Here is a 26,920-nt window from a genome sequence, read left to right on the forward strand (position 1 = left end):
GAATCATTAATCTGCAAGACTTTCTGTTTTTCTCCTTTTCCCTTGCAACAATTAGTTCATCTTCCTAATCAGTGTTTAGCTTTTCACTAAATAATCACACATTTCTTTTCTCAAATGTGATGTTGGCGCCATCCAACAGCTTTTACTTTTTAAACTTATGACCCCAAACTTCATGACTGCACCGCACCTTCAAAAATATTATTTATTTATTACCTTTTAATTGGCTAAGAAGATATATTTCTTCCTCATTATGATACAAAATAAACACACTGCAATACGTACCTAATACCTTGCAATGCATACCTAAAAATAATAACTAATATTGTGATATTTGAGAAAAACATATGAACACAACAAACAAAACAAAAAAGTTTTCTACTTTTTTACTAAGAGAAAAAATTGTATTCAGAATACTTCTACCTAAAAAAAAACATTCAACTTCTTGCCTGTTTAAGTGCTAGCATTGAGACTTCCTTAATATACTGAATTATACAAAATATTAATGCAGCCCGTTGCCAATCAATATTGCATCCTATAATAAGGCACCCATTATCAGCCTCAGTTGACCTGTATTCATTCTTTATAGAGTGGAATAACCATAATTAATTAACATTTTAAATCTTGACTGTATCTTTGGGGCGTAACACTGAAAATTTGTATTGTATGTATTTCTGATTTGAGGATGAACTATCCCTTTAACAAATTTTGGGTTGCCAGGTTGTGAAAATATGCTTTTGCTGGTGTTTTATGCTCTTGTTATGCAAGTTGGTAATTTATGAATGTTTAATAAGTTGTTAATGACTGGGACTTAGTGTGAATTGTTTGTAGCCCTTTTACAGAAAGGAAAATTAACTTTTTTTGGTCCATATATCAAATATAACAGTCAAGGGGTGATTTCACAACCTGGCAACCCAGGAGCTTTTAATGCCATATTAGTAGTAGTAAATTATTTGTTAACTATTAATAAAGCCATTAGGTAAAACTTTATCCCATTTGTACATAAGGGTGCCTTATTAACTTCCAGAAATATGAACTGCGTAATCTGTCCATAAATTATTAGAAATCCGAACGTTTGGATGGAAATTTTGACTTAAATTGTGGGTTTTAGAAAAAAAAAAATCTCTGCTCTCTACTACTATATAAAAAAAAATCTTTGGGGTCAACCCGGGTCCCACTTGCTGTAAGGTATGGTGCCACACCTTGTTGCCATGCCCAGTTGACTCCCGCTATGTGGCCGTTTGGTCGTGCAGTGCGCGTCTTGGACACGGCGCTGCGCTCTCGGCGCTCCGCCGCGCTGCTGTCTGAAGCTCACACACCCCGCCCTCCTCCTCCCTCCACCTCCATCTCCACTTCGCCCAAACCGCACGACAGGAGGAGAGAGGACGTCCATCCGAGTCTTTCATAGTAACCGAGGCACGCCGCTCACAGCCAGCCTCCTCAGCCAGGGCTCCGGCGTCTCTCCCCGATCCGTCCCGGAGCTGCGTCCCGCTCCTCCGCCCGCCTGCAGAGCTCCGCGCCGCTCCGCTCCTCTCCGCGCCGGCTCGTTCCGATCGCTTCCCCCCTGGAGAACAGTTTATTCCCTGGAAGCTGGATGAATAATTGGAGAGTTGTGAACAAGTGCGAGAAGAAAGCTGAGGCTCGGGACCTGCCTCGCTCCGTCCAGGGAAGACAAGACTCCAGAGTTGTGGACGATAATGGAGGGGACGTCCCTGTATCTTCCCATTGTTATTTTACTGATGCAATGTAAGTGACTAATGGAAACAATTCAATCACAACTGTTTATCTGTCTGTATCTGTGTTTCTCTACAGGAGCTTAACGGTAAAGTCCTGGACAGCAGCGCCAGTGTTTTAACTGCTCTTATAGTCATTTCTGTTTTATTTAATCAGATCTAGACTGGAAAAACTGAATTAGTTTTTTATATGTTATGTTTCTCAATGTTACTGGCATCAATAAAATCATAGTGAGGGATTTTTTAAGCAAGTATTTTTATGTTTTTTTTAATTTAATTTTATTTAATAATTCTCAAAAAGTGGTTTTATTAAGTGACATTGTCAAATTATGTTACTAAAATATTTTAATTTTCAAACATTTCTTTGGATATGAATTAACAGTGGCAGAAATAAAAATTTTAAAGCCAAATATAGAACATTTCTATAGAAGTAAATATGATTATGTGTAGTTAAAGCCCCTCTGTGAGAGTGGGCTGTGGGGACATTGCAGCCAGGCTGGGCTCCTGCGAGTTGGCCCTAAAGTTGTATTTGGCGGGGAGCCACCTAAGGGTGTGGGCGGCATGGTTGGTGGCAGGAGGCACCCGTTTTGGCAGTAGAAGTGGCAGAATCGTGTATGAGGTCAGCGGTTGGACGACCACCAGAAACTTCAAACTGTTTGTCCTCAATAGGTGTTTTTATAGCGAGGATGGAAACGAAACAGGAAAAATACAAGAAAAGGCGGCTTAACTTTCCCTGAAGGAAAAGAGAAAGCAGTGTAAGTGGCTTTAGGACTCCGGGGGAGCAGGAGCAGTGTGAGCTAGATGTGATGAGACAGTGAGAGTGAGTGACGCACTTTTTTTACTCTGGTGTTGTCCACATTTTCCCACCTGTCAGGCCACCGGGTCACCAGTTCACAGGTCCAACCTGACAGGAATCACTCATCGTCTGGCACGCTGATAGACGTCAACAGTTTAACACAGCAGCTTCTTATCAGCCTGGGCTCTGCTTGGACGCCTGTGGAGTGTATTGTCTAAAAAAAAAAAAAAAATCCAGGAGGAAATGTTTTGGGTGGGTCTGTTTGGCGAGAGAGCCAACCTCCCCCATCCCAACCTCTCACACACTCTCACACACCGTGTCTGCCTGAGACAGCTGTTGCTCACTGGGCTACAGTCATACAGAGAGGCTTTGTTCAAATGGAGAACACACACACACACACACACACACACACACACACACACACACAGCCCTCCCTGTTTCTCTCTGTACCCCCACAGCCTTGAAACGTGTGTGCCATCCACATCCACGTTATCTATATCACACAGCCAGACAGGATCAGTCCTATGGGTCCATCCCTCTTCCCCTTTCATTTGTCCTGTTAATTTGAATAAGTGCCTTAATTATTACTGCGATGTGCTTTTGACCTCGGCTCAGCCCTGGCAGCACCCAGCCCAGTCTCTGTAACACTCTGTCCGGACCACGTAATGAGAGTAAAGCTGCGTGCCAAGGAGTGAACGTGCCATCTTTCTATTTTTATTCAGGCTGTCCCTCTGTGAGTTTAAGCTGTCGCAGTGTTTGGTTGATGTTGATGCCACACACAAAATGAGTCTGTGTGTGTGTGTGTGTGTTTGGCTGTGAGCTTGTCTGTGTTGACGCCTTTGTCTAGATCTTTCTGTGCTTCGCTGCCACAACGGGCCCATAATTGCAGCATTTTAATTACCTCAGTGGCCATATCTGATGCCATGTTGGAGCGCCATCAGAGACCTGCTGCTGCGAACACGTGAAAAACTGTATTTAAAATCTATATAGGCATTTTTTTTGGACGTCTATTTCAGCGTTAGATTCATTCTCGTTAAAATGATCTTTTTGGTGTAACAAACTAACGCCGTATGACTTTGTCAAGCCGCCAGTTTTGCTAAATACTTGGGTGGCCAAAAATGTTTGGCTCAACAGCGGCCCGAGTCCGGCACGCCTGTTTGCTGGACTCACTTCTGATGGGTGACACGGCACCATCTTGGGCTAAATGTGGGTGCCAACACTGGCCCAAAGTTGAGTTCAGGTGCTGAAGCTGATTCTCAGTCCACACTACCAACCAATCAAAACCAAGATGTTTAGATTTAGATTTCTATTGATATATATTCACATCTTGGCAGCTACTTGAGTGGCCAACAGCAGCACACTTCGTATCGGTGACACGGCAGAATCTCAGGCTCATTCTTGGAGCCAAGACTGGCCCAGGTGCTGCTTATTCTCAGTCTAACATGACCAGAACTGGCAGCCATTTATGGACCAGATCCGTCAGTCTTCAAAGTGAAGTGCGCAAATGTTTTGCTGCAATCGGCCAATGGGCATCATAAGCTAAAACAGCTCTCTATAAACAAATCTGTTGTCCATTTAGCAATTTTGAGTTGATATCAGTTTAAATAACTTGCACTGAGTTCTTCTGCCATGCCTGTTTGCCGACCTCTCTCCTGATGGGTGACAACAGAATCTTGGGCAAATTTCTGGCTGAATCGCGCACTACCGACCCCTCACCGAATATGGCGGTCATATGTGGGCCTGGTTCATATTTGTAGACGTTTAGCTGGCTGTTTCTCTGTTATGAAACCACCTTACATCAAATATAAATAGAAGATGTTTCCTTTCCATTTCCAACAAAACCTCGTTCATGAGTTTTCTTCTGTTATCAGCTTAGGCTTAAAATGTTTTTGGTCCATCCCTTCCTCTGCCAGGCCGGGGCAGGTGGCTGTATAAGAGATGAAATCCATGTATTTACCGCCAGTACAGCCGAAGCACTCAGAGCTGCATGTGAGTCACGACACTTTGTGCCATCCAGCGCTCAGTAGGTCAACTTTTGCATGCTCGCACACATTTGTCTCCGAGCCTGAATAACATTCGCGACTTCTCGGACAGTAGGCTTTTTATTTTGAAAGCTACACCATGTTAACATTACCCACCATGCAGTTGTGAAATGATCCGAACGGGCCATGTGTTCATTGTCTGCCTCGACGCCTTTGTATTTAATTTGGGCCATTGAAGCTGACAGCGTTCGTCGTAGAGGAGCACGGCGAAGCACGACACGGGGGCAGCGGGACCTCACGCTCAGCCTCTTTGCTCATTTTTTGACGCGTGTGTGTGCTTTTGTGTGTGTGTCAGTCAGTGCAGCGGTAAAGTGCGGGCATGTTGTCAGCCCTGCTACATTTCTTGTTCTCAAAGAGACACTGTTGAAGGTGGCGGCAGGCCTGCTCTCACACTATGTGACAAGAGCTTCTCCCATTCACAGTCCTGCTGTCTGAGAGGATCTCCCTCCCCTTCAATCCCACTCTCTCTTTTATTCATGCTTCTGCGGGTCTCTGCCCCCCCCACACCGCCACCAACCTCCACCCGCCTCACTCTCCTCTCCTCCACTCCACTTCATTTGTATTCTATTCTTAGGGCCGCTCATCTCTCCTTTGTCGTTCCTGCTCGTCCCCTTTTTTAATCTCATTGTATCTCCCTCCTTCGTCTTGTTCATCCTTCAGTGAGACAATGCTCCTCAGAGGGTGTCGAGCTACGCGAGCCAAGGCTACCACGATAATCCTGTTACACCGCCGCAAGTCAACACACGGCAACGCGAGGGGCAGAGGGAGCGTCTGGAGGGAGACGGTGCAGTTTTAATTCACTTAGCTCAAAGTTTGACCAAGTGGAGCTGCTGCAAATTGAGCCAACTTCGGGAAAAGCTTTTAAAAAAGTCCTGTTATGCTGCATTTGGCAGATTACATTATTATTGTAAAGGCTTTGTTTATTTAAAGGCTTGTTAAAAATAGCTGTTGTCGTGAAAATCAGAGACCTTTACACGCTGCTGTTTCATGAAACATGGCCGCCTTCCTGTTCGTTTCCACACTTCCTGCCATTTGTCGCAGCTCGCCCTCTATTCTTCCACGTGCCCCCTCCCTCCACAGGAGAAAACTTCTGCAACTCATAGTAATCCAATAACAATGGGCCTGCACAGGAAGTCACTGACAAACAGGAAACTGGAGGCAGAATTTCATTATGTGTGTTTTTACATTTAGTATTGTGAGGTCTGGATCTGTACATGTTCAATTTGAAGAAACAATGGCAGGAAGTGAGTCAGAGCATTTTGTTAGAACCTCAATTCCGAAAAAGTTGTGACGCTGTAAATATCAATCAAAACAAAGTTTATACAGTCATGGAAAAAGATTTTAGACCACCTTGTTTTCTCCTTTGATTTCTTGTTCATTGAATGGCTGGTACAACTAAAGGTACATTTGTTAAGAGATAGATAATGCATCTTAGTGTTACAACATCTTGTCTTTTATTTATTTATTTGCTACGATTTATTAGTCTATTTTTATATGTGTATATATTTTTTTTAGATCATGCTCAACTTTATAATTATTTATTTATTGTTTTCAACTTTTTATCTCGCTTTTTTTTAACTTTTGTTTTTTATTTTATTTAATCTTACCTCACTTTATTTTTTTTTATTTTATCTTATTTATTTCTAACCTGCCTCCAGTGTTTCCTCGCCGTTCGACGTTGAGATGGCGCTTCCTCAGATTGTTCTTTGTTTTTAATGGGACGGGTTGGATGGAGGGTCAGGGTGGAGGTTTGGGGATGGGCGGAGGTTGTTTGCCTGTTTCTATGTTTTATTATTATTATTATTTTCTCCTTTTTTATGTGAAGCCCTTTGTGTTACATTTCTCTTGTATGAAGTGCTATACAAAAAAGAAAACAAGGGTGGTCTAATAATTGTTTCCATGACTGTATATTTACAAAACAAAGTTTCCCAGTTTAATCTTTAGATATTTAGTCTTTTTGCTGTTTTCATTTGAATGTAGGTCACAAAGGATTTCTGATTCACTGCATCCTGTTTTTATTCTCTTTCCCAGCGTCCCAGCTTCCAGCTTGTATAAGTAAGCTTTTTGCTTCCAAGTATATGTGAAGGTGACATCTTCATTACGCCAAATTAAATTTTTTCATATCCCTTAATGTTCTGAGTAAGTGCCCCAGAGGCCCATTCAACATTTATTGTGTAATTTCAAAAATGCATGGCCTTCAGTCTAAAACTCTTAATTTGGAGACTTTTGGGAAATATTCTCGTCTTTTCGTGCAGCAGAAGAGAGTGTTTACTGTCCTTACCCTCAGGTAACCTTCACCCATATTGAACCTGTATTTAACAACAGGACGACCAGACAATAATCCGCCCCGTAAACCAATCAGCGCACAGGAAGGCTAGCTGCTGCTTCCTCTTCCTGTTTGCATGCTGGGTATCAGTGACACCCAGACGGCAGCAGGAAACAAACACTGACAGTTTGCCGTCCGCTTCTTCTCTAATGACCCCATACATCAGGGTTAATCTGGACAAGCTTCTAGTGAGATGCTTGCTGACCTTGTCCTAACCTGCGCTTAAATAAACATACGGCGGGATGCTCTTTAACCCCGCTGGATTAAAGCGGAGGAGGCGGTAATCCTGCTGTTACCTCAAATCTCCTGGAGAAAGGCTGTGTTTTCCACAGACAGTAGACTCAAGAAGGCCATTAAGCATTCTCCTCTTGCAGTTGGCGGGCAACGTGGAGCACTTTACCCAATTCACCTTGCCCCCTAATGGATGACAAGCAATATTACGTTCTGAAATGCTCTCACCCCTCTTTCTTTTTTTTTTTATCTCTCCACCTCCACCAGGTTCCCCCTCCGCTCCTGTCACAGTGTCGTCCAACAACCCAAAGGTGGAGGTGCGCGAGTTCTCAGGTGAGGCGGAAAAAGCAGCTCATCTGAGTCATTTCTTACCCTGCTTTATCAGATTCTCTCTGACAGAATAAACCATGCCGCTATAAATAGACCAAGCGGTTTAAAAATGCCACTGATTGAAGCCTTCTGCCATAAATATCTCATTGGTTGGTGCCTTTTTTTTTTTTTCCAGACGCGACGCTGTCCTGCAACTTCCGCACAGAGACGGACCAGAACCCGCGCATCGAGTGGAAGAAAAGGGGGAAAGATGTTTCCTTCGTCTACTTTGATGGACGCTTCAAAGGTGAGAAAGCAGCCTGTTGCTCCTGATCCCCCACAGGGACAAACAAGGCATTTGTTTTAATCAGCTTGCAGTACCAGCTGGAGAGAGTTTGCTACAGAGGATGAGAAAAACCCACCACCTGGATACTGTGAGACTGGAGTAGTGGGTGAAGTCCTAACCTGCCTCTCATCCTTGATTCCTCTCTTTTCTGGATTTAGAGCAGGGGTCTCAAACTCAAATTACCTGGGGGCCGCTGGAGACAGTATCCAATTAACCAAAAAAAGACACAAAATGACAGAAAAAAACTAAATTACTTAAGAAAGACACAAAATAATAAAAAAAAAAGACTGAAAAAACACTAAATGACTTTAAAAAGACACAAAATGACCAAAAAAATACACAGAATTACCAAAAAAGACACAAAATCATTTTAAAAAGACACAAAATGACACAAAAAAAGACACAAAATGACCAAAAAAGACTAAATTACTTAAAGAAGAAACAAAATGACCCAAAAAACACAGAATTACAATATATATAGAGGCCTATACAAAATATTACGAAAAAAGACACAAAATTATTTAAAAAGCACACAATAATTTTTTAAAAAAGAGACAAAATTATTAAAAAAAAGAGACAAAATTACCACAAAAAAAGACACAAAATTACCAAAGTAGTTAAAGGGACCTTCCCCACACAACACGGTAAAGTACCATACCTATAAAACTCACATTAAACTTTCATATCAAGGTGGGGGCCACAAAATATCATTATGAGGGCCGCAATTGGCCCGCGGGCCGCAGGTTTGAGACCCATGACTTAGAGGGTGGAATAAATAATAAATCATACAGTCGCTTTAACCCGGTCAGTCTCCTTTAGACTCTTCCAACTGACCTCACCTGTGCTACTCCCAGCACTTCCTGCAGCTGCTTCACAGTAAAAGACTTTTATTTGCTTGTAGGCTTTTATTATGAAGCAGCTGTTGAGTTTGCACTTAAAACTACACATCTCGCCAACCAGTAGCCAACCAGTCAAGTTGCAGTTTACATCCATGTCTGTCAACACCAAGCCTCTAATACTATGAAGTCAATTTGGTAAAATCGTTTCCTCCAACCGTCACAATTACAGCAACTTCCAGGTCCGTCACCTGATCCCATTGGGCCCCAAAAGACTTTTCCCCCATAAACTTGCATTGTGAAATCTGTAAATCAGTGGATATTTTTTCTTGAGGTGCGTCAACCATCCAGTACGAATACTTAATGTCACTATTAACAGAATCCATAATGTGTTTTCCTCCTCTGTTCATGCGTATGAGCCTGGGGCAGAGCGGTTTGGAGGCGGGGTTAAAGGAAATGCTAGTGTGTTTGCTCTATGGACCCAAAAACATAGAAGATCTGGATACTTTTACATACTGAAGTCAATCTTTTTTGGCTTCATGCGCCACTTAGCAACTTTCATAGGAATGAACAGAGCCTCGCCTCCAACATCCACATGTAATGCATGGTCATTTTGGATTTTTTTTAGTTGTTTATTGCCAGTTCAATAATATTATAGTATGAAATCTGAATCTTGTTCTGTTGTGATCTGAATGTAATGTGTCATGGAGTCTCATATGGATTAAAACATACACAAAGCAGCTTTCGCCTGCAGCCAGAGAAGACATTTCTCCTTTAATCTCCCTGACCTTCTGTCCTTTCTTTCAGGTTCCTTTGAGGGCCGGGCGACCATTGCTGGTGCCACGGTAACGCTGCACAGGGTGACCCAGGAGGACGCTGGGGAGTACCGCTGTGAAATCAGTGCTCCTCTTGACTCCGTCAACCTGGGCGAGACCAACATCACGTTAAAAGTCCTGGGTACGTCTGAAAGAGAATCAAATTATCGTCAGCTAAAACATTTAAGAGATTGGTTTCTAGGTCTTTGTAACCCTTCAACCCTCGTGTCCCCCCAGTGCCCCCACACACCCCGTCCTGCGAAATCCCCAACGCGGCAGTGACGGGCTCAGTGGTGCAGCTGCGCTGTAGGGACCAGCAGAGCATCCCGCCTGCTACATACACCTGGTACAAGGACAACCAGCTAATCAGCCCGCCACGGCACGCCAACGCCACATATCTAATCAACTCACACACGGGAGTACTGGTGAGTGTGTGTGTGCAGATAAGAGTAACAGTGGAGTGTGTGTTGGAAATAGTTTTCAGCACCTCCTGGCAGGATCGTGAGAAGAAGAAGGGAGGAAACGATTGTGTCAGATCTCGTTGAACGCACTTTTTCTCCTTCCCTCTCTGCACGCTCTGCAGGAGTTTAAGGCTGTAGCCAAAGAGGACACGGGTCGATACAGCTGCCAGGCGTACAATGGAGTGGGGCCGGCCAAGAAGTGCGAGGGCAAGCACATGAAGATAGGTGTGTGTTTTTGTTTGTGTGTTTGCACTCTGCTTCCTGCCTCTTCTCAACACCTTTCAGCACCGCACAAAATCAGGGATGCAGTGAAGAGGAAAAGCCTACTAAACTTTTTTCTTAGAGCCTGAGGCATGTTGGATTTTGAGAGTAGAAATTCACCAATTACCAATATGGCGGTCAATATAGAACTTTTAATACCTTTTTTATATGAATTATGCACCAATTTTAAATTGCAAAGGTCCTGAGATTTTCTTTTTTAATCAAATAACTTTTCTAACAATACATTATTATACATTGTATATACATTATGTTACATTGTCAGCCAATTCTAGAAATGAACGCTGAGAAAATAAAGAATAAATAAAAATAAATAGCTAAATTGCAGAGTATGTTCAGTTTAGGTCAATTTCTGACCAATTAAAAAAATAAAAAGATAGCTAAATAAACATCAGTGTATCTTCAGTGTCAATCAGTTGCTGACCATTAAAAATTGAATAAATAAAATTAAAATAAATAGCTAAATAAACATCAATGTATATGTCTATCAATCAACTGCTGACCATTTAAAAAAAAAAAAAAGAAGAAATAAAAATAAAATAAATTGCTAAATAACCATCATTATATGTTCAGTATCAGTCAATTGCTGACCATTTTTTAAAAAAAAGGATAAATAATAATTATTTTTTTTAAATAAACAGCTCATATCATTTCTATATCAGCCTGCTTCTTAAATTGAAAACCTTCACAAATGAATTTAAAGGTATAATGTATTAATTTTGGGTCTGAAATTATCCCGTTTTCTTAGAAAAAAAGTCTTCAGCTTGCTAATAAATTATATAATGTACTCTGGTTAATGCACGCAACCATTTTATGCACTTAATAAATTATAGAAAATGTTATTGGAGTACATGGGGGTAAAAAAAGGCATTAAAATATGTCCTTCCTGTTTATGTTTGGAGTTCATATATTTCCCTTTCTGCTGTGACTTACTGCTTCAATAAAAAAAGACGAGTTTTCTCCGTGTAACAGCCCATAACTCAGTGTTTATCCCCCTCACACCTCCAGAGGATGTGAACGTGGCGGCGGTGGTGGCGGCCGTGGTGGTGATCTTCCTGGTGGCGGTGGTGTGCGGCTGCGGCGGACTCCTCCTGCACCGCAACGGTTTCTTCAGCCGTGAGTGTGTTTCTGCGTACGACCAGTGCACCAATTAATAGTTTTTATTTTCTTCAAGAATTTGACATTCTCTCTGTTTTTTCTCCTCGTGCGGCTCGTCCGTCAGCAGGACACAGAGGAAGGTAAGAGCTCTGAGATTACATTAACATTGACGTGAACAAACACACTTAAGATTAAAGGAGGGGGGGGGCTGCGTGGGTTGTTGTTGCCTTTAGACTGCCTGTCTGTGTGTGTGTGTGTGTGTGTGTCTGTGTGTGTGTGTGCTGAGTCAGGACTGTGCAGAGTGGCAGCTGTGGCTCTGTGTCTCTGTGTGTGTGTGTGTGTGTCTCTGTGTGTGTGTATGTGTGTGTGTGTGTGTGTGTGTGTTCTTGTATTTCCTACATTGTGAGGACCGTAACACGTTTTTAACCAACATTGTGAGGACATTTTTCCAAAGTGAGGACATTTCGGCCGGTCCTCACTTCTTTAAAGGCTTTTTTTGAGGTTCCAGACTTTGTTTTAAGGGTTAAAGGTTACATGATAATGATAATTAACTGAAACTGTATTGTGTGGCTACAAAACTAACTAAAATTATAGTGAAAATGTCCTTCGTTTTTGTCTTTGTCAGCTTTTTTCATACATAATGAAGATGGATAAGACAAAGGAAATAAAGGCAAAATTTACTGTGACCTCTTTTAATCTCCCACCCAACAAATACCCCATTACAAAACACTACAACTAATAAAAACTAAACTAAAACTAGCAAACTCACTCTAAAAACTCATTAAAACTAACTGAATTTGAAAACAAAAATTGGCAAAGAAAATTAAAACCAAAACTAATGAAAAATCCAAAACTATTATAACCTTGCCAGGGAATTCACTGTTCCAATGAGGGTCCTCACAAAGATAGAAGTACAAGAATGTGTGTGTGTGTCTGTGTCTCTGTGTGTGTGTGTGTGTGTGTGTGTGTGTGTGTGTGCCACAGCAGCGCCTGTGTTTCTCCTCATCCTGTGATTGGCGCCAACAGATGTAAAAAGGGAAAAGGTTGTTTTTTTTAAATCGATCCCCACTTCCAGGCACATCTGTTGAAATCATGTCAAAAATGTGGCAAGACACACGATCTAAAAGGGGAACAAATAATCAGTGCGACATAATTATGGAATAATTACAAGCTGTTAATCAGCAAGGAGGACAATATTGGCAGCAGAAAGAACTGCGAGCAATTAAACTGATTGGATGGGTAATTTGCGATGGATTATTGAGATATTGAAGAGATTGAAGAATGAGGCTGTGGCCTGACAGAGGGCTGTTAGTGTCAGCAGTGCATTCACACACCAGAGTGGACCAAAGGCCGCTTTGATGCTTGACTGGTTGGTAAGCCAGAAAACCACAGAGACATAAATGCACGTCCTCATGTGACTGGCCTAATTCGCTTGACTTTATGTTATTTGATTACTGGCTTGTTAGCGCGCAGCGTTTGATGGAGAGTCGTTGTGGAGCTCTCCTTGAAGCTGATGCGAAAGCTTTTTGTCTAGGTTAAAGTCTGATGCTTATCCCACTGAGCTAACTGGAGCTGTCAGTGTCAACTTCCTATTTATAGAACGGGCTTCTTCACAAAGGCTCAAAGACAATGTGACATGATATCTGATGCACCAATAGTAGACACAAGTTAACAAAAGTAGGAATCAGATCTGGGATTTAGCTCTGAAAAACGGTCACGGGGGGCCTGGTTACATCACGCTGATGGTTGTTATACAAAAGGAGACTTGTTTTGTTTTTTAGGAATACATATCTGTCTATGCAGTGGTGGAAAAAGCATTCAGATCACTTACTTAAGTAAAAGTACTAATACCACACTGTGCAATTACTCCAATTCAAATAAAATTTACTTAAGTACTTTATATGCATAATGGACCCACTCAGGTTGTTTTATATATTCCAAATAAATTATTAGATCATTTGTATTGATGCATTTATGTAAGCAGTGTTTTAATTTTGTATGGTATGGCTCATTTTAACTCCTTAATATACTGTTATGATGTTTAATTTAAAGCAAAATGTCTAATCACTTTAAATTTATCATGTTTTTTTTTTTGTTATATCTGGACCTGAAAAGTAACTTAAACTGGCAGCTACATGTAGTGGAGTAAAAAGTAAAATAGTTTCCAGATTAATATATATATATATATATATATATATATATATATATATATATATATATATGTACACCTGCCTGCATCAAAAATAAACGTATAAATAAAAAATTCCAAAAAACAAAATCCCAGAACACCTTCATACTACTATATTTTCAAAGATTTAAAAAAAAAAGTTTATTTAATTGATTTATAGTTGTATTGTACAGAGATATAAAAATAATAATAATAATAATAGGACATTATGTACATAAAATACTTATGTGACTGCTATTTTGTAATATGGACAAAAAAATTATAATAATAAGTGAATAATGAAATAATATATGTCTAACTCGGGTATACTTCCACAGATGATAATAATAATACAAACCTGAAAGAGAATATTTAGTCATATATTATTGTATATTAGGGGTTTGGATTGCTGCATGTGATTGGCTCACCACTTGACCTGCTGCATAGTGATTGGCTGCATGTCGGTAAACAAATGACTTGTGCATATCATTTCTGCGTTGTGAATTAGTTTGCGAGTCTGCACGTCGCCACATAATGTTGTGAAGGACGATTTACAGGCACCAGCAGCAAACATAAAACCTCATGTAACGACCCTGAATATACAGATGGTGCAGAGAAGCAGATGTGGAAATAAGGAGATAGTTTGAGATAGATGTAACATCTCAGTCAGCTTTGATAAATCTCTTTATTGCATGATAAATAAACAGTTATAGTAACAGAAATGACATGCACAAGTTGACACAGCTCGGGTTCTGACACAGTGCACATCTACTGACCCTCCACCCGTCAACCATAAAGGCATGGTGTGCAGTGTGACTCCCCCCTCTTTAACGTTAACCCTTTTTAAAGCCCACCCGCTGACCCCTGCAGGTCATTTTGGATCTCCCAGTGTCACGGTGCAGCCCACATCAGCAGCCAAACCCTGCACAGAACTGAGGACACGTGAGTGTGACCCCAGACAGATATGGAGGCAATTTATTGCCCTGATAGTTGCAGTCTTGGACGCAATTTTACATTTTAAGGCGACACAGGCACAAAACATGTTTTGTTTTTTTATGCACTGTTAAATTTTGAGGTTTTGAGCTCTTTTTCTCCCATAACATGTCTTCCTTCCAAACAGACATTAAGGTGTATATGTAATATGTTTTATAGATTTCTGGTAAATCCACTAAAAGTTATTGTTCTATTGTAGCGTGTAGTACCGTGACCGTAGTCTAAATTAGCTCCCACTCTTCTGCACAATATTATGTGTTTAACGTGTTCTATATTGTTGTTGCTGTGAATTAGATTCAATATTTTGTCTTCAAATAGTCATTTCCATTAAGAATGTATAAAAACCTTTAAAGTCCGTTTTCTCAAAATGAGTTTTTTCTCATAAATCTCAATGTCAGCTCCACTTACAGACACCAAACTGACCAGTTTTATTCCTAACTGTATTCTGGAGGTTTTTACAGAGCGGTTAGTCCATATATCATTCACACCCTGATTTATGCAACATTTTGTTCCTAATAACATGATGAAAATAACCATGAATGCTTACTTGACAAATAATTTTGGCTACTGTCAGCAGAGTTTCCAAATCACTGTAGCTGGCCAAGAGATACTTTGGTACACAACTCCCTGAAAAACAAAGACAAACTGTCAGTTTCACTTTAAAAACTGACACACAAACTGCCAATAACTGTAGTAAACATCTGGTTATAAGGAGGATAAAAAATGGGAGACTAAAGGATATAAATAAATCAAATAATGAGCAATTAAACTGACAAAATAGATACAATTTAAAACCCAAATGCACGTCTGACAGAGCATATTTAGAGTTTTAATATTTCATACTGCTACTTTTTGTTTCCATAGAGAGTCCAGAAGAGAAGCAGTGATTGCAGATTGCTACATTTTGTGCACATTTGCATATCAGCTGTTTATCAAATGTCACAAACACATTTTCTCTCAGCTCAGTATAATCCCGCTCGCTCTGTCGCCGAGAGTTCAGAGTCAGACTTTCCTTTCTACCCAGTGGGAGGTTTGCCATGTATGATGTGCATTATTTATGCCGGGGCAAGATATGACTCAGGATACAGCTGTCCGCCTCGAGTTTCTTCTCTTCTGTGTGACTGTGTCAAACTGTCCACTGTGCTTACCCGCGTCTTTGTCTTTCAGGTCCAATGTCAACTACATCCCTCCGCCCCAAGAAGTAAGAGTTTCTTTTTTTTTTCTTCTCTTTGTCCTCTTCCTCCCTCCTTTCCTCTCATGTTCAGCTCCGAGCGGGGACATGAGCAAATCGCTGACTAAAGCACGAGCAGCTCGTACTCTACCTAATGAACGTTGCTGTGTTTTTGATTGAAATCACCCCACCGTCACCTCCAGAGCCATAATTCTGTCTTTCTCCTTCCTTTCAGTCCCAGGATTTCAAACACACCCAGTCATTCATGCTCTGAGAAGCTGGCCTTCCTGTGAGAACACATCATCCTGGTGATAAGGTGCCAAACACTGGATATTTTTTCTCTCTCTGGACTCTTGAATGAGCTCTCGATCTTCCAACACATGTCAATCTTCTTCTTCTACCACTCCGTCTGGATGGCAGGAACATTTCTTCTTACTCTCTTGCTTTGCGCTTTGTGAGTCGCCTCAGTCATCGATGTTTTCTGCTCTTATGGGATTCAGTAGTTTCACGGCGTTCTGCTCCCCCCTGGTGGCCAGAAGTTGAAATTCCAATTGATCTTTTTTTAAATGATCCAGGGACTCGTGGAGCTTTCTCCAGACTGTGTTTCCTCCCCCTGCGGGCCAATCGTTTTCACTACCTTTTGTTTTATTTTACCAAAGACTGACCGTTTAATTTAAGGGATTTATTTGCTTTAAAAGATCAAAATCATCGCAAGGGAATTCTGCTTAAAGCCATAGAGAAAGAATTGTATTCAATCTACTCAAACATAAATGCAGTTTACCTCAGCATCCGCCAATAGTTTGTCTTCTGTAACACTGGGATCAGCCCCGAGATCCTCACGATCTTAATAATGAAGCCAGTCCAGGACGACAGGAAGCAAATCCAGCCAATTATACTGAGACCAACCCCATTCCATCCTAATGTGCCTGCATGGTCTTTTTATATATATACATACACATATATATTATATACCTTGTGCCTTTTTAATTTGTCTGTCATATTTATCTATGGATCACACTTTTTTGTAAAGAACTTGCCTTACTTTTCTCTGTCTTTATATTTTTGTGCCACAGTTTGTCAGAGTGTCTGTTTTTAGACAGTGTGTGAATGGATTGTTCAGAGTTTTATTTGAATGGTGTATCAGTAATAAAAGGGTTTTCTATTCAAAGCCACACTTGACGTTTTTAATTGGGATCGCATGTTCACATGGTGGGAAGTCACAAAGAACATTAACTCGCTGTATTTGGCAGCTGGGCGGGTCATGTTACATTATATATCGTTTAAACTAAATAAATGGGAAATTGTCCATATTTTTTAATATAATTTCTATCACGATGCTGGAAAAACCAGCCGTCGAAATGCGTTATGGCGATATTTATAACATAAAATGTGGACGTTGTCTAAAATGTGAATAAAATGCAATAATTTGCTCATATATTCAGTTGAAAACCGTATATGATGTTCAAACTTTTGTTTGATTCTGTATTTTGTTTTGGAAACGTATACAAAAACAGGCATTACCATTAATTATTTCACATAAAGTATTTATTGTTTAACCAGAAAACATACTATCATGATAGATATAATTATGGAGTTATGAAATGACCTTTATTCGTAGAGAAGATTTTGGCCATTTCACCCAGCCAAAGTTACTTTTACTATTTTTACAAATTTTTTTTCCATAACATTGCAGATTAGGATGAATAATACAAAACATAATCAACATAATGCACTATTATTATCATTATTATTTATCCCACAGGGGAAATTCTGCAATGCTAAGTGATTTACACATTAATGCATCAAAAATTATAATCCAATCTTGTATAATACTGGAATTTTAATTCTACACTGTAGTTCTTTTCCTGAGTCTGTAGTTTTTATTTCAACACGCAATTACATCAATTACTGCTTATAGCAATGATAACATGTCAATCTAATGATTTGATTGATTGATTTGTGTTGGTTTTTGTGTCCTGCATCATCTTTAACCCCACAGATAGAAACACTGAAGCTAAGTGGCTCAGCTAGCGAGACGAAACATACATTTTTCACGAGCATTTCCTGCTGACAGGCATGTTGCATCTGACAGGTTGACAGTTCAGGACGCCAAATGACCGTTTAATATTTAAGACTAAACACTATAAATAAAATGCTGGGACTTCCGCCAGTCTAGGATTTGACCAGACCCGTGTTGGTATGTAACTAAGTACATTAACTCATGCATCTCTACTTTTTTATTTAACCCATTGAAGCCTGGAAAGCGGATACGTCGTTTTGTAGTATTTGTATAAGCTCTCAATTACTTTTTGAATTTCATTTCTATCTGCTACAGAGGCTGAAAAATCTATTATTTAGTAGAAGCGTTGACACATTTGTTGAATTTACAGAAAAACTTCAGGTTTTAGGGGCTTATTTTAAAATCACCCAGAGGTTTTACAGGCGTTTTAGGCATCAATGGGTTAAATTAACAGATTTGAGTACTTCTTCTACCACAACGTTGTCTTGTTTGTTATAGAAATACATAGATAAGGATTTTTAGATCTCAGCATCTCCATGCAGCCACATGGTGTGTTCCTGGTTATTTTTCTGAGCGTGGCTGCACAATCTCTAAAACTTTAGGCATCAGGTCAGATGGAAATGCTATTTTTGGCTTTCAAATATTCATCCTGGAGAGGCTTAAATGCATTTATGACCTTGTCACAGTACAAACCGCTCAAGACCAATTCAGAGTGACAGCCAATTTCACATCTAGGTCAGCCAAAACACTGTTATTTTCATCATCGGACTCCAGATATCTGCATTTAAGTCCCAGCCAGCTCAAATGTATATTTAATTTTGTTCATCTGATGTTCTCTGAATACCAGTTCAGGAAAAACATATCAGCTACATGTAAACCAATTGATTTATTGTGTTACTTTAGCTGGTAACAGCTGCAGTCATACAGCTTCTTGCCTCATCTTTTACAGTGCAGTGATAGTTTAGTGCAGTCATTTCCATAAATCCACTTATGCATTGTGCTAAATGTTTCCTATGTTTAGAACAAACAATTAAAAGCTTACATCACCCCTTTGTGAGCTAAATTTGTGATTAAGTTCTCACTCTTAGCCATTTATTATTTTTCTTGCAGCACACAACATAATTTCCCTCTGTCAGCAATGTATGTGTGCCATCAATTTAGCTGTATAGGAGAAGCACTTTACAAGTGAAATTAGAGTTGTCACTTATAATTTTAGCATCACAGGACAAATTGTATCCACTGTAGAGTAAATAAAAGGTAATTAACCAGTGCATAATGGTTCAAACCACTATCTTTTTATTAAATACAACATTTTTGTGACATGTAGGAGATACAATACAACATGGAAACTGTTCACTTTGTCGATTCATCAAACTTGGGATCTGTGAGGAGAAAAAACAAAGAGCCATGAGTGATAGTTGTTGAAATCTAGACAAAGCAGCTAGCTCACTGTCGCTTAAAAGCCACAAATACATTATTGCAAAAAAGCATAATAAAAGCTTCCTGAACCAGTTTCAAACAGAATAAGAACATTGTTGTGCTTTGATGAGTGTCACTATCCATGTGCTATATATAGACACAGACAAAGCTTCAAATCAAAGTGTCTCTAGTGGCAAAGGAATAAATATTTATAAGGAGGAACTGTCTGATTGTGTGAAAGCTGAAGAAAACTCTGAAAGTCACGTCATTAGAACAGCCATTCATTATGAGCACATCTCATTGTGATTCCAGAGCTGATCATAACTGAGGACTTTTCTATGACAGAGGACAGTTTTGAATGCAAACTGGCTTGTTTGTCTGGACTAAAACGATTAAGAAACACGTCATCTGGGTCACTTTGACCTTGAAAAGCTCCTGTGTACATTAATACTCCAATGTCAGTGTTAATACATTATTTAAAATTAAGAAAGTGTGGTTGTGACAACTGTTTGGCATATGAATCCAGTAATTTATGTAGTTTTGTAGTTCTGAGAAAATGTAAACAAACCCAAACCAACCTGAGAATTTGAAGTCAGGGAACTTGGTGAGGTCTCCTCCACCATACAGCCTCTCCAGCTTGGTGACCTCCTCACTGAGGTTCTTCTGGTAGGCAGGTCCTGCTTCCACGATGCCACCTGAAGACCTGGAAGGCATCAAATCATGTTGGGAGATTAAAGTGCATGCTCACATTTATCTTCACTCATATTCCATAATCATGCCTGGACAAATGTTTAGGTTTATTTTTATTTGCACAGTTAGAATTACATAAAATGACAAAGATAACATAGTGTAAAGTGCAAGGAGAGGCAGAAAACCCAGATGGGCTTATTTAAAGCCTCCACCTAAAACAGGGGTCTCAAACTGGCGGCCCGCGGGCCAATTGCGGCACTCGTGACGATATTTTGTGGCCCCCACCTTGATATGAAAGTTTAATGTGAGTTTTATATGAATGGCACTTTACCTTGTTGGTTTTTTTTGTTGTAATTTTGTCTCTTTTTAAAAAATAATTGTGTCTTTTTTGGTAATTCTGTGTCTTTTTTTGGTCATTTTGTTTCTTCTTTAAGTAAATTAGTTTTTTTTTCTGTCATTTTGTGTCTTTTTTGGGTCATTTGTGTCTTTTTTAAATAATTTTGTGTCTTTTTTTTTATCGTTTTGTGTCTTTTTTAAGTAATTTTGTCTTTTTTTGGTCATTTTGTGTCTTTTTTCTGTCATTTTGATACTGCCTCCAGCGGCCCCCAGGTAATTTGAGTTTGAGACCCCTGACCTAAAATGTCATAGTTATAAGAAAGGAATATACTGATAATAGAAAAAACACACGTATAACATCAATAAGTTATAATGACAATAAAAAACAAAAATGAACATGTTCTAAAAGTGTATTTGTGTATGGATTAATATTTTAAAACAGCAGTTAAATGAGCTTTTAGACCTCTTCTGAAACGTTTTAAAGAGATGGAGTCCTTTGCCAGATGCATGGACATGTTGTGTGTGTTATCAACTGACTTGCTCTTGGTGTTGTAGTCCCGGATCTTGTCCAGGAACAGCTTCTGGATCGGGTCGAGCTCCTTGGCCCGGTTGAAGAGCACCGCAGAGAGGCCGATGTTCCTGCGCAGGGTCAGGCTGACGGCGGAGCGCAGCACGGAGGACAGCTGGAATAGCCGGTGCAGAGCCATCTGACAGGGGACAAGGTGTCATGTTAACCAGTGGCGGTTCTAGACCAATTTTACTGTGGGGGCCAATGAGGGGCCAGTGTTTAATCAGAGGGACACATTAGCACATGAAAGAATGGCAAAGATGATATTTAAGCATTCAAAATCTTTGAATGTCTTGAAAAAGACACAAAATGACCAAAAAAGACACAAAATAACTAAAACAGACACAAAAAAAAACATAAATGACACCAATGACAAAAAAGACACAAAATTACCAAAAAAAGACACAAAAAAAGACACAAAATGACTTACAAAGACACGTAAAGACATGAAAAGGATTCAAAAATGGACAAAATATCCCTATAAGACTCCAGAGAGTTAAACTATTATACAATGTAACATTCTGGGTTTCTTTTGTGTACAATGAGATATTGTTTGAACAAAAAAAAGGTTAGAATTGTTTAATTGTTAATTGCTTTAAATTGATAATTTTATTAGTAATTTGACACAGGGGCCACAGCAGGGGCCAAGGGCTTCTTTACAGGGGCAGTGGCCCCTGGAGGCCCCTGTGTAGAACCACCACTGATGTTAACCCTCTGGAGTCTGGGGCTATTTTCCCCTTTCTTTAATCCTTTTCATTCTGCCTGTACATAACACTTAAAACAATGTTTACCACGTCATGTCGGTATCTTATTTTTATCAGCATAACCTCACCTTTATGACCTGATCATTATTTTTTCACTTTGACTTACTGTATCAACATTTCGAACCCAAAGAAACACAACAAAATGTTGCAAATGTGGACACAAGTTGCATATAAGAGGTAAAATGAGGAGAACATCTACTTCTATATTTTTATACTAAATATATTTGACCTTATCTCCGGTTTTACTTGGCCTATAATCATCAAATAAAAACTGGCATGGAGTTTTAAGCCAGTATTTAAGAGGCAAGTTGATGGCAGGGAAACACACTGCTTCGTTTTTACGCCATGACGTCATGAAGAAGACATATGGTTTGATAATGGTACTGTGATTGGTGACTCCAGAGTCTGAAATCTACATCCAGCTGCTAGTTAGCTTAAGCTAATTAACGATTGTGCTAATTTAATGTGTTGCAATAAATTAGCTACTTGCTAATTAGATGCGTCATTTAAAGAAACCTCAAAAACAGTAACTTAACTCCTGGTTTACGTTAGAAAAGTCATAATTATGCTATAAACGCGTAGCTTACTGCTAGCTTAATGCTAGCTTACTGCTAGCTTACTGCTAGCTGTTTGCTTCATTAGCCTAACATAGCAATGCTGAGCTAACTTTAGCTGACGCCGCTTTTAAAGTGTCCTCTGTCAGTAAGTCTAGCTAATGCTACAACCACTAAATAAATGGACATGCGTTTATTATTATTTACAGTAATGTGAGACACGATCTAGCTAATGTTTGTTTCATTGACCTCACATGACTGCTAATGCTAATGCTAAGCTTGTTTTAGCAGACGCGACGCAGTTTAAAGTGTCCTCTGTCGTTCATTGTGCAGCATTAGGTCATGCTAACGCTACACTCACTAGAAACATGTGTTTATTAGTATGTACAGTCCTGACAGATAAGGTACAGCTAAATGTTTCATAGCATTTAATTTAAAAAAAAACTCCATCAGTACTCACCTTGGGTTTGACACTTCGGTACAATATCCAAATGTGGAGGACCGCGGTGGATTGTGGGAGTTAGGTGGTGGAAATGAGGCGTTCACGGACATCAGAGTGGTGCGTTTGAGTGAAATGGAAAGCACAGGAATCATGGCAGTTTCTTTCTCCCTCATTCCTCAGCCCTGGTGTTTATTTCACTGTGCATGTCAGTTTGTTGAAGGACACACTGCATCTCTCTACGGTGTCTTTTCTCTTTTGGATTCCTCGATGATCCCCTTTTTAATGAGACGCTGCTGCAAACACAGCAATGTAAATCTACTCTATATACAATGTCATGACCACCAGAGAGCAGAATGAAGGTCTATAGGAAAATTAAACTCTACTCATGAATAACAGAACGATGCATTGCTTGCTGCAGTCTCTACATCAGGGATGGGCAACTTAAATGCTGCAGGGGGTCACAATTTTTCATTGACACTCCCACAGGGCCACATATAGGACCGTGTACTTAACCAGATATGATGAAACTGCAATTTTAAATATGTTTGCAGTGCAGTAACTTAACATATTTCATGCTCAAATGCATGTATAACAGTATAAATAGGCTACAATATATAAAAGGTTTGAAGCAAATAAAAAACAAGCACCTACTGTGATTTTTTTTTTTCAGTGCAAGAACAGCAGACCAACATTAATTGCAAGAAGTAATTTTGTGCATTTTCACACTGCACTTTTAAGATTTCATGCTCGAATGCATGTAGTTGTACTGAGGGCCTCTTCAAGTGAGGGTGAGGGCCGTATGCCTCCAGTTTCCCATCCCTGCTTTACATCCTCAGTTCAAACAGCTGCAAGGTGCTTTTTAAGTAACAGGAACAACTAACAAAACATTTTTTTCTCTCAGTATTGATTTGAAGCTGGTGCTTCATCCCTACTGGTTTTTAAATTCAATACTCAGCACTTTATCTTATTCATGGAGCTTCAAGCAAAGCACTTGTCAGGCTTTGTAAAATGTAAAGATGCAACTTTTCACAAACATGTGGGTTATAAAGTCCACACTTAAGCTAATCTGATATGTAAAACATTAAGCAGAGTTTTCCCGCTCACCTGGAAGTTACGTCACTGCAGGTGCAGCGTATAAGTTACAGCACATTTTGGCGGGTTTGCTTCATGTTGGCGGGAGACTGAGGTCAGTGGTTCACTTTGTCACCAAGATGTCACAGCGTGCAGTCCTGTATCTCCTTTGTACTCTGGGACTCTTACAGGAAGGTGAGAGAAAGATGCTACAGTCATGTGTTTAATGAGCTTTATACACTGTTGACTATTTAATTTATTTTTTACTTAATTGAAGCACAGCTGTGCTGTAGCCTATGTTTATTTTTTACTGTGCTTTTAAGCCTTATTTTGGCAGTTAATTTAAATTAATTAGGGTAATTTATATTTTATTTTATATATTTTAAATTAAAACATTTGGACTTGCGGTATTGTAGCAAATTATATCCAACCGTGATATGAACTATTATCTGCTGCAGATGTTTTTTCCCCCCTCCAAAACAGGTCAACATGTTATTATTGTTACATTTGATAATGATAATGGGGCGGCTGTGGCTCAGTTGGTTGATCATTCGTCCACTGATCTGATACTAAACCCGAAATTGCTCCCAATGCTGCGTTTATCTATGTGTGAATGAATTCCCAATGGTGGCAGGTGGCACCAGTGTGCCCTGGTAGCCTCGGCAACCAGTACGAATGTGTGTGTGAATGGATGAATGAACGTAATGTGTAGTGTAAAGCGCTTTGGATAAAAGCGCCATATAAGTGCACTCCATTTACCATTTGATTACTTACTTAAGAATTTTAAAATCATTCCGTTATTATAATATTTTTACTAGTGTTTATGTAGAGTTGTGTTTATTTCGTATCCATATCAACATAACTAATGATAACTAGAACATTTCCTCTGGGGAAATTTTGAAAGGGCCACGGGGTCTACTGCCTGTGTGTGTGTGTGTGTGTGTGTCATTAAAATCACATAAAGTTACTGTGTGTGTGTGTGTGTGTGTGTCATTAAAATCACATAAAGTTACTGTGTGTGTGTGTGTGTGTGTGTGTGTGCGCATATGCACATCATATTCATAGCGTTTTTGACTTAGTAATATCTTTCTAAATTGCTTCATGTGTGTGTGGTGCTGCAGGTGTATCTTCTCCTGTGTGTGTTGTGTCTCCTGCAGGTCTAGCAGCTCTGATAGAAACTCAGCAGACTGTGCTGGCAGCAGTGGGAGAAGAGGCTCAGTTAAACTGTCAGCTGATGAAAGAGAAAGATGTTCTGCAAGTCACATGGCAGAAACTTTTACCTGACAAGGAGCAGAATCTTGCTTCTAACAACAAATACTTTGGTCAGAAAGTAAATCCTGATTTTAGAGATAAAATGGAGTTTAAATATGTTGGACTGCTGAGCTGCTCCATAGTTATCAGGAATGTAACAGAGGAGGATGAAGGATGCTATCACTGTTTGTTCAACACCTACCCTGAAGGAGCTCTCACTGCTACAACCTGCCTCACACTCTATGGTAAGATCCTTACTGCATTATTACAGTTTAATAAGCCTCTCTTCTTTATTAATTATGTGATATTTAAATCTCTTCAGAGCTGCATGGCCCCGTCCTCCATGTGAGAGCCTCAGACTCTCCTGAAGAGACAGTTGTGTCCTGCTGGGCCACAGGTGGACCTGCTCCCACAGTAACACTGACTGTCCCTCACTACAACTCTAGCAGAGTCACCAACAGCAACGGGACAGTCACTGTCACCACCACAGCTCTGCTGTCTGCTCTCCACCATGAGAGCAGACAGGTTGGATGTGTGGTGCGAGTGCTCTCCGCTCCTCAGATGGAGGCGTTTGTCCTGATTCCTGCAGGCAAACAGTCGTCTGATGGTGAGAAACATTTCCAAACAGATTTATTGATTCATAACAAATGTATGATTGTGATGTTTGATTTTCTTTCTCCAGGTTCTGATGAGGACTCTGGGTCTGATGACAGTAATGGAGGTACATTAACCTGACTGATCTACTGTCAGTTTTACCATTTCATCTGTAGTTGCTTTGTGTCTGTTGATTGTTCCTAATTTTCGTCTTTTCTCACAGATTTCACTTTGATCACTTCATTATCTGTGACAGTGGGCTGTGTTTGTGTTGCTGCTGCAATCATCATTTTCCTGTGTATAGGAAAACGTCAGAACCGGTAATTTTAACCTTTTAACTCAACACCTGTCTCACACATGGACTGTATATAAAGATAGAAGACATGACCAAACCTCTCCATCGCCCCCTGGTGGCTGGCTGCAGTATAGGTCATAAGTCCCGCCCCTCCATGTTAGTGGATGGGACATGAGCCAAACTATAAACTCAAAGTAGAGGTCTAATACATGTTTTCTGTCATAATGTATAACACTGATGTTTGTTCACTTCTTTATACACTCTATGGTGTCACAGTTAATATGTAATGATTCATTGGCATCTTTTTAGATACAAATAATTGTTTGTACAGCACTGACTTTTCTTAAATGTGTCTGTCTGTCTTACAGGGACTCTGAGGAGACTAAGACACCACAAAAACCAACCAAAGACACTCATGGGTGAGTTCATTTGTTCATTATTTCACTTGTACTTGCATCAGTTCCTCTCGAATGAACCATGGGTTTAATTTGAAGGGTCATCACACCTTTGATGGAGGCAATGAGCGAGGTCCGGCTACGGATGTCTACTGAGAAGAAAGAAAAAACAGAATGCAGTGACCAAAAATCATCACCTTCTGTAAGAAGAAATCTTGAGTTTGAATCAGAGTGAACTAATTTATACAACAGAATAACTTACAAGACTGAAGAAAAGACATAAACATGGTTTGAAAGTCCTGTAAGAGATTCATATTTCAATATTAGACAGCGATCATCATATTTGGTAAACAAATTCATCTATCTTTGTTTTGCCTTTGTCATTTTTTGTTTATTTGAAATAAACTTTGGTTTGATTTTGTACAAATTCTTGTGTATTTTATTTTTCTGTATTTTTTATTTTATTTTGTCATAAACATTCTTGAGGATTATCGGTAGTTAATTTTTTTTTAAAAAGAAAAGAAAAATATTAAACAACTTTAACTTAGTATAACCATTTGTGTCTTAATTTTATTTATTACTCAATGTACATCTATCTAACTGTTAAAGTACCTGCTGCATGTAGGTTAGTAATACTTTTTGCATCAATGTGAAAACTCATCTGTCAAACACTGGATTATTAATCCAACTATTAATTCCACATATGTATTTATTAATGTACCTATAATCAAAATGGATTATATCTGTAAGAAATAATTCATTATCTGACTGATAGGGTGTAAGACAATTAATAAAATGAATACTCCTTTAAAATGTGGGCGCAAACAGTTGTTTTTATTACTTCATGCATATGTAGTGGTGGAAGAATTCAGGTCTAAAAAAAAGTGAACATCTTGCATTCATAATCCTGAAAAACAAAAG

The 26,920-nt window shown here is 39.5% G+C and overlaps 3 protein-coding genes across 4 annotated transcripts; 2 read left to right on the plus strand and 1 right to left on the minus strand.

Moving 5' to 3' along the window:
• The first annotated feature begins 431 nt into the window (after positions 1 to 431).
• Positions 432 to 16,768, plus strand: jam2a (junctional adhesion molecule 2a). Of its 2 annotated transcripts, none has more exons than XM_059327865.1 (10): positions 432 to 1,743; positions 7,393 to 7,458; positions 7,631 to 7,741; positions 9,424 to 9,573; positions 9,669 to 9,856; positions 10,015 to 10,117; positions 11,180 to 11,287; positions 11,397 to 11,409; positions 15,597 to 15,630; positions 15,836 to 16,768. In XM_059327865.1, exons 1-10 carry the CDS (start codon positions 1,695 to 1,697, stop codon positions 15,872 to 15,874), a joined length of 861 nt encoding a protein of 286 aa, XP_059183848.1. In that variant the 5' UTR covers positions 432 to 1,694; the 3' UTR covers positions 15,875 to 16,768. The 2 variants fall into 2 exon arrangements, with proteins under 2 accessions (XP_059183848.1, XP_059183847.1); XM_059327864.1 differs by having other exon boundaries at positions 433 to 1,743; positions 11,394 to 11,409.
• A 2,125-nt stretch (positions 16,769 to 18,893) lies between these two features.
• Positions 18,894 to 22,503, minus strand: atp5pf (ATP synthase peripheral stalk subunit F6). Its single transcript, XM_059327867.1, is given in 5 exon segments — positions 18,894 to 19,002; positions 19,618 to 19,742; positions 20,603 to 20,772; positions 22,412 to 22,428; positions 22,431 to 22,503. Coding segments are annotated over 5 exon segments (414 nt in total). The 3' UTR covers positions 18,894 to 18,973.
• A 1,101-nt stretch (positions 22,504 to 23,604) lies between these two features.
• Positions 23,605 to 25,798, plus strand: LOC131962607 (OX-2 membrane glycoprotein-like). The gene is made up of 4 exons (XM_059327552.1): positions 23,605 to 23,659; positions 24,586 to 24,960; positions 25,038 to 25,322; positions 25,533 to 25,798. The coding sequence occupies exons 1-4, from the start codon at positions 23,605 to 23,607 to the stop codon at positions 25,631 to 25,633; spliced, it is 816 nt and encodes a 271-aa protein (XP_059183535.1). The 3' UTR covers positions 25,634 to 25,798.
• The last annotated feature ends 1,122 nt before the right edge of the window (positions 25,799 to 26,920 follow it).

The sequence above is a fragment of the Centropristis striata genome, chromosome 24 (assembly GCF_030273125.1).
Source record: "Centropristis striata isolate RG_2023a ecotype Rhode Island chromosome 24, C.striata_1.0, whole genome shotgun sequence".
In the NCBI taxonomy this organism is placed as follows: Eukaryota; Metazoa; Chordata; class Actinopteri; order Perciformes; family Serranidae; genus Centropristis; species Centropristis striata.